We start from the raw sequence: 8,344 nt of genomic DNA, 5'->3' as shown, positions 1-8,344 counted from the left end.
ACCTTCCTAATGCTCTGACCCTTTAATACAGTTCCTCGTGTTGTGCTGACCCCCAACCGTAACATTATTTTCATTGCTACTGTATAACTTTAATTTTGCTACTGTTATGAATCATAGTGTAAATATTTGATATGCAGGACATCTGATATGTGACCCTGTAGGAGGGTCGAGACCCTCAGGTTGAGAACCATTGCTTTAGACTTTTTTTTTTTTTTTCAGTGCACAGTGCCTGGAAAATTCACACAACCAATGAGTCAGTTCTCCACCCTTCCCCATTGTTATTTCAACCCTGTGGTGAGATCTCTAGATTCCAGGAAAAATGAACTTCTATGGCATCAAATGTAGAGGTTCTATAGTAATACTGTGTTGACACTTTACAATACATTTAATCTATCCATTTTTCATATTCTTTTTTTATATTTATTTATTTATTTATTTATTTATTTATTTATTATGTATACAATATTTTGTCTGTGTGCATGTCTGCAGGCCAGAAGAGGGCACCAGACCTCTTTACAGATGGTTGTGAGCCACCATGTGGTTGCCGGTAATTGAACTCAGGACCTTTGGAAGAGCAGGCAATGCTCTTAAACACTGAGCCATCTCTCCAGCCCTCATATTCTTTTAAAAAGTTGGGCTGGCCGGGAGATGGTGGCGCACGCCTTTATCCCAGCACTCGGGAGGCAGAGGCAGGCGGATCTCTGTGAGTTCGAGACCAGCCTGGTCTACAGAGCTAGTTCCTGGACAGGCTCCAAAGCCACAGAGAAACCCTGTCTCGAAAAACCAAAAGAAAAAAAAATTGGGCTGACTAGGCTTTTCCTTTCAAAAATATGTTTTTAGATTTATTTTATTTGTGTGTTTGAGTGTTTTGCCTGTATGTCTGTGCACTACATGCATACCTGGTGCCTAAGGAAGCCTCCATGTGGGTGTTGGGAATCGAACCTGGGTTCTTTGCAAGAGCAAGTGTTCTTAACCACTCTTAGCCAACTCTCCAGCCCAATCCACTCATCTTCCTTCTTTCTTTCCTTCCTTCCTTCCTTCCTTCCTTCCTTCCTTCCTTCCTTCCTTCCTTCCTTCCTTCCTTCCTTCCTTTCCCTCTTCCCCTTCCTTCCTCCCCCTTTTGTTTTTTGAGGCAGGTTTCCCTGTGTAGTCCTGGATGTCCTGGAACCTGCTCTTGTAGACCAGGCTGGCCTTGAACTCACAGAGATCCACCGCCTGTGCCTCCCAAGTGCTGGGGTTGAAAGGCGTTCGCTAGCACCGCCCAGCCAATCCATTCATTTTCAATGAAGAATTATTAAAGTTTTAGAAATAAAGAGCAAATGGAGGCGGGCGTTGGTGGCGCACGCCTTTAATCCTAGCACTCGGGAGGCAGAGGCAGGCGGATCTTTGTGAGTTCGAGACCAGCCTGGTCTACAGAGCTTAGTTCCAGGACAGGCTCCAAAGCCACAGAGAAACCCTGTCTCGTAAAACCAAAAAAAAAAACCAAAAAAAAAAAAACCAAAAAAAAAAAACAAAAAAAAAAACCCCAAAAACAAAAGCAAATGGAAGTTTATTTCCTAGCTTAAAAAAAATAATGTCTCTTAGAACTAAGGATGCTTCTTGTGGCCCACACTAAAAAGCTTTGCAGAGGGCTGGCGTTTTAACTCAGTCTAGCATATACAAACACTAGATTTGAGCCCAGCACCTAATAAAAAAGTTGAAGAAAGCAAAAATAATTCTGCAGTGAAAAGAATCTGGACGATGTGACTCCAGCTTCGTGAGTTACTGAAATACAAGTAGACTACAGCTTGACTTCGCGTCTATGTATACGTTTTTAAACAATATTTAATTTTCACAGCAATATCATGCTTTCCCTAGAAATACAATCCTCCTTTATAAAACTCAAATTTGCTTTCCACCCCCAAAGAGGAAAATAACTTCTGTTCATTTTTGGGTGATAATCATGTTTTTTTCCTTCTTTGCTATCTAATAGGTACAGAAAGGCAGAATGTTATCAGTAAATTTTATTTCACATGTTATAGAGGAGCAGGAGGCAGAAAGAGAAAAAAGTACTGCACAAACTGTGCACTTTAAAATAAGGAAGAATAATGGGGCATGGCGAAAGAACTACATACAAATCGTTCAGAATATATTTTGTTCTGCCACAGTTTATGGTAGGCATGGACTGGATTTAAAAAAAAAAATGGATAAAATACGACTTCGGCAATTATTGACAATTGTTACTATTGTCAGTACCGCTATACAACATGAAGAAAAAGCTTAGCGAGTTGGGCTTTTTTCAAGCCCTAAGGGGAACCACCAAACTTAGAAAGGACCGGGTTCCTAAACTTTCCCAGTCACCCTGCAGCTCTGGGACCCTGGAGCTTCCAGCAGCCAATCAGCTCCAAGTGTGTCGTCAGCAAGTGGGCGGGGCAGTGGATTGCGACTCCACTTCTCTAGCTCGGCCACGTAAGACGCCTTGGAGGTCCTGGAAGATGCATACTATATAAGCTGTGTTTTTCAGCAAGAAAACGAAAGTCTGACCCCCTAATTCATCTTAATAAGATTATAAATTTTATTATATCCGATATATACCTTAATATCCCATTGTGTTTTTTTTTTCTTGAGTGGATGGCATGTCTACTTCTGACCTTTGCGGACCTGCGTTCCTCGACTGACGCACACGCAAGTGCTAGGGAAGGCGGGGCGTGTTTCCGGGCGGCACGGGAGGCTGGAGGCCGGAGGCCTGGCCGTGCTGCCGCCGACATGGAGACTCTGTACCGAGTCCCATTTTTAGTGCTCGAATGCCCCAACCTGAAGCTGAAGAAGCCGCCCTGGGTGCACATGCCGTCGGCCATGACGGTGTACGCCCTGGTGGTGGTGTCTTACTTCCTCATTACCGGAGGTAACTCGGCCGTGATGGGTCGGGTGGGCGCTGTGGAGGCGCGTGGCTGCCGAGCCCAAGTCGGTCTGCAGGCAGAGCGGAGCTGTCTTCACGTCCTGCCCCGGAGAGAAGTGCTCTCATTCTCTATCCTGCCCTTTCCCTCGAGGCTCCCATCCCGAGAGCCGAGTTGAATATATTTGTCAAGCCCAGCTTGTTCTTTTTATTACTTAGTACGTCGGGCTCTTGGGAACATCATAATTGATTCACTGTATTTCCGTGGTCGGTCAAGAGGGTATGGGACTTTGAAACTTCTCTCTTTGTGGTCTCTGGAACCTTGGAAGTGATCTGACGGCCAAACCCCAAGGTCTTGGGGTTGCTTTGTTTCCAGTCACTAGAATGAGAAAGGAACGTTATCGAAGGCACGGTTTTTGAGAAATGCATGAGATTGGAATTGAGGCTTGCAAAAAGATAGTATGTTTTAGAGAGAAGAAGTTGGGGGCTCAAGGAAAGCATCGCTTTTCGGTTATCTGTCACCCACTTTCCTCTGAAGTGGAAAATGCAGAGGGGTGTGGCCTTGCCTGCTGCTGAGTTGGCAATCTGTCTGCAGTCTTCAGGTAGTCTTTGGATCGCCAGTTCCAGGATATACTCAGGAGTGTGCTTTTGGAGTTTAGGGAATAGTGTACTTAACTCAGAAAATCAGAAAGATCTTAAGTTAGCAAGACTAGTTCAACTTTTTGGGGGTGATGGCGACCGTATGATTGCTATTTCATACCTACTTGTCTTTGAAGAGGTAGGAGACAGCCTTCAACTGTAGAGTTTATGCCCTGCCTAGCTCACGTTAACAGAAATGCTAAATGCCACTTTAAACAATTATTTTTATAATTTATTTAACTTTATTTTATGTGCACTGGTGTGGAAGGGGTCAGATCCCCGGGAACTGGAATTAGAGACAGTTGTGAGCTGCCGTGTGGGTGCTGGGAATTGAACCCGGGTCCTCTGAAAGAGCAGCCAGTGCTCTTAACCACTGAGCCATCTCTCCAGCCCTTAAACCATTTTTTTTATTGTTTTTTAAAAAAGACATTATCTGCAGCACTCGAGAGGCAGAGGCAGGCAGATCTCTGTGAGTTCGAGACCAGCCTGGTCTACAGAGCTAGTTCCAGGACAGGCTCCAAAGCCACAGAGAAACCCTGTCTCGAAAAACAAAAAAACAAAACAAACAAACAAAAAGACATTATCTGGTGTGTCATTAGCATTAAGTTTTGTTCGGCACATTAAGCAGTGCATACTGAATAAATGAAACAAAATGCATTTGGCTTTAAAAATAATGACTTTTCATTCTTGCCAGTCTGTTTCCTAGCCCTGTTTCCTTTGGAGATAGAATTTGTTTTTTTTTTTTGTTGTTGTTGTTGTTTTTTTTAAAGCCTCAGCTTTCCATTGGCCCTCATTTTTGGTATTTATAAATGGGGTTAGGGGATTCTCTGCTCTAACCACTGGGTCAAAGTGAAAGGACACCGGTAGTGGTCAAGGCCGCTTCTTGTACATTTACTGTTTGACCCTCCGGGAAAGACAATCTTCTGAAAACTGAGTATACCTTTCTACAGAAACAGCATTGCTGAGAATGACGGGTGTTAACCGAGTTTCTGTTAGTTCATCGCTGAGACAGCAGCAGACAGCCTTAATTGCCCTGCCCTCCCTGGGATGTAGTCGCTTCCTCCTACATGGAGTGGCCTTGAGAGAAGAGTTGGAAGCACCATTTCCTTTCCCGTGTGTTCCCTGAAGAAATGCCGGCAAGCCTGAGTTTGAATGGTTGGAAGGGTTTACTAGGAAAGAACAAAGTCCCTGGTTGTGTGAAATAGGTGTCTAAAATAGATATACATGCCAAACTTTTACTGATAGTAACATATAAACTTACTTTACAACAAATAGTTTGGTAGACAGACAATTGCACTGCTTCTTAAAACCGAAAGCAAACTCATATACTAAAGAGATGGGTGTACTTAATTATTTTCATATAGAGAACCAAACCTTAGTTGAATATTTGATCCTGGAGGATCTAGGGCATCCCCAGGGTCCTTCAGAGTTTAGTATTTTGGGTTTATAATTGCCAGTGCTGGGAACATGTAGTGTGAAATGGAAAACGTGTTTAGGACCATCTCAGAAATTGTTGGGAATTCTGCCCTAATCTGAAGCTAAAGCTCATTTAACAATTTTTAAGAAACTTAAACAGCAATATTAAAGACCAATACACAATACAGTCCGACAATACTAACCTGATACTTAGCATCATGCTTTTAGGAGAGCAAACTTTGTGTTTATAATAATATATAGTAAAAACAACTGTAATCCACAGGGCACAGCAGTCAGGAAACCAAGCTCGGATGTTGCAGGCCGTGTTTTCTGTCATTGCATAGTGTGGAACGTGCTTCGACAGTGCCTGCGCTGTGTTCAGAACCAGCGTTGATGCACATGAGCAATTTAGAGCTCATTTTTGAGCTCGCATGTTCACAAACCTTTCACTAGTGGCATTTTGTCTGTTTCAATTCCCACAATTGTGTCTGTCCTGTGTTGTAGTCCACAGTTTAAGAGCTGTAGCTTAGGTTATAATGTTAGGTTGGGTTGCAGTGGTTTTAATTAGTCTTTTATCTGTCCAGTTTTGTTTTGTTTGCCTTTTAGCAAGTGATGTTGTAAAATGGACCAGGTGTTCCTGGAAAGATGGCGACAGAACAGTTGTGGAACCAGGAGGCCACAACCGAGAGCTCATGGGCAACCTCAGCACTGCCGGGGGTGGCAGAAGCTGGGCTACAGTAGATAGTTCTTTCCAGGACTGTCTGTTTAAGAAAGGCAGAAAGAGAATGCTAGGAGACTAAAGAAATGAAGAAGGGCTGATGTAGGGAAAGAAAGCTTGGTAAGAGGGCTGAGAAGAGCTATGCAGAGGAATGAGTGACCTTCCTGGGAAGGTGAGCGGGGATGCCGTGAGGGAGGGTCTCCTCATGTAGCTGGGTGAAAGGGGCAGTGAGTGTAGGTGCCAGGCTTTGTAGGTTTACCAGGGACAAGGTAAGGGAATTGTTGATTCTTCTGTCAGCAGGGAGACAGGCCTGCTATGTCATAAGAAAAGCTGGATTGAGGCTTCGTAAGAACAGAGTGTATCCCCACAGTGGAAGTTGAGAATATTACTGGACATTAATGGTCACGATTAAATTGTGAGGTGCTGGGATTGTCAGTAATGATCACTGGCCGAGAAGTCTGTGACCCGGCACTCAGGAGACTGAGGCAGGAAGATCAGCACATTTGAGGCAACCTGGGTTACACAGTGAGTTCAGTGGCAGCTTCTGCTACAGAGTGAGAACTCCTCTCAGCTAGCCAAAGAGAAAGAGCTAGAAAATTTCCTTAGGCCTCCCTCAATTTACAGAAATAAATTCACGGATATGTGGCCGTATTTTATGTGCTAAAGTAGATCCTTAGTATTAAATGTCCCTTAGTGCAGTCATTCCAGAGTATTAGAGGGGTTCCTAAGTTCCCTTCATGAAACGGGCACCTCTTTGAGAGACAATATTGTTTAGATGTTCTAAAATGGGTTATCCAAAGAGTAGAAGGTGAGGTGGATGTGATTTGATTATAATATAATCAAAGCAGCCTTATTTATGTATAAATAATAAGTCCTATTTAAGTGTAATTAGAGGCAGTGAATCTGCAATCTTTGTTTTTCAAACTGTTGTCTTCTTTTTAGGAATAATCTATGATGTTATTGTTGAACCTCCAAGTGTCGGCTCAATGACTGACGAACATGGACATCAGAGACCAGTGGCTTTCTTGGCTTACAGGTAAAAGATAGCATTTTGAACAGCTTGATGATGGGAAAGAAGGTTGCTGGGGCATGCTTAATTATTCAGTGCGTGGTGGCACGTGCTGGTAACTCCAGCAGAGGGTCTCTGTTTAGGCAGCCTGGACTGCATAGTGAGCTTAAGTCATAGTGAGACTCTGGCTCTCAAGAAACAAAAGTAGATAAAAATGAAGTACAGTGAAAATGCTGTGGGACTTACCTGCATTTAGAAACACCTGTTTTGCTGGGGAGTGGTGGTACATGCCTTTAGTCCCAACATTCAGGAGGCAGAGACAGGAGGCTTTCTGTGAGTTCGAGGTCAGCCTGGTCTACAGAGTGAGTTCTAGGATAGGCTTCAAAGCTACAGAGAAACCCTATCTTGAAAAACAAAGACAGGTTGGGCGTTGCAGAGGGAGGAACAAACGCACGCCTAAAGTTCTTATGACAAAACGAGGTAAGAACGTAACAAAATAGAACTGTATTATTAATCTATTAGGTAGTCACATGTAGGGATGGCGAGATGGCTCAGCAGTTAAGAGCACTGGCTGCTCTTCCAGAGGTTCTGAGTTCGTTTCCCAGCACCTAAATGGTATTTCAAAACCACGTCAGAGGGATCTGATGCCCTCTTCTGGAGTAAAGGTATGCATGCAGACAGAGCTCTCATAAATAAACCTTTTAAAAAAAAGAAGTCAAGTGTATCTTATTGATTGGCATATCACCAACCTAAAGGCCTAAATCAAAATGACAGACTGTTCTAGGGTCAGCAGACCACAGTCATTTTTTGGTAACATTTTGTTGGAATTAGCAAATCCATTTATATATTACCATATAAACACCACACACTAATTGATTGCCCCACTGCATTTGCTTATTTAGGTACTGGAGACCAAATTTGGGGTCTCATGTATAGGCAAGAAATGGCTGTTATGGTAGTTATGTGGGCATTTTAGAAAAGACATTTATAGGCCCTGAATGTTACCGTTAAATAAGAAACATAATTTTGAGACCTTTTGAATTCTATTTCTTCAGTGAAACAGGATTCTAGCTGAATTTGGTGCCAAATTATGTTTTCTTTCTTTTTTTTAAAAGACAGTATTATCTTTTCAATGAAATCAATTAGTTAATTAAAAATATCGTATACTTTATAATACCTATTAATAACCATCTCTTTGGCAGAAATTTGCTTTCTCTAAGAATTCAACATAACCATATTCCTGAAAAGTCAGATGTAGGCTGTTGAGGTTACTTAGCAGGTAAAGACACTTGATGCCAACCTTAAATGTGAGTTCAATCGCCAGCACCCATACAGTGGAAGAAGAGAACTGACCTCAAGTTGTCTTCTGACCTCCTCATGCATGCTATGGCACGTGCATCCCTAAACATATACATACATACATACATACACGGAACAGTAAAAATTTTTAAAAAAAGAAAAGAAAAATCAGATATAAGCATATACACAAATTGGCATATAAGGATTTACAGATTGCTAGAGATATTGTTGGGGTCATAGCCTGGTAGCGCACACCTTTAGTCCCAGCACTTGGGAGACAGAGACAGGTGGATCTCATTGTGTTAGAGGCCAACCTGGGCTACAAGAGCCAGTTCTAGGACAACCTGGTCTACAAGAGCTAGTTCTAGGACAACCTGGGCACAAGAGC

General features: G+C 42.7%; 1 protein-coding gene across 1 annotated transcript in view; it reads left to right on the top strand.

Annotated features, from left to right (window-relative positions):
* Positions 1-2,674: 2,674 nt before the first annotated feature.
* The window catches only part of Ostc (oligosaccharyltransferase complex non-catalytic subunit), a 9,713-nt gene continuing 4,043 nt past the window's right edge, over positions 2,675-8,344 (top strand). The window contains exons 1-2 of the mRNA XM_005357286.3: positions 2,675-2,884; positions 6,591-6,684. Coding sequence (XP_005357343.1) covers positions 2,746-2,884; positions 6,591-6,684 — 233 coding nt within the window. The 5' untranslated portion in view covers positions 2,675-2,745. The remainder of the gene's footprint in view (positions 2,885-6,590; positions 6,685-8,344) is intronic.

This window comes from Microtus ochrogaster, chromosome 21 (genome assembly GCF_000317375.1).
Source record: "Microtus ochrogaster isolate Prairie Vole_2 chromosome 21, MicOch1.0, whole genome shotgun sequence".
In the NCBI taxonomy this organism is placed as follows: domain Eukaryota; kingdom Metazoa; phylum Chordata; class Mammalia; order Rodentia; family Cricetidae; genus Microtus; species Microtus ochrogaster.
This window is presented reverse-complemented; position numbering and strand designations above follow the sequence as displayed.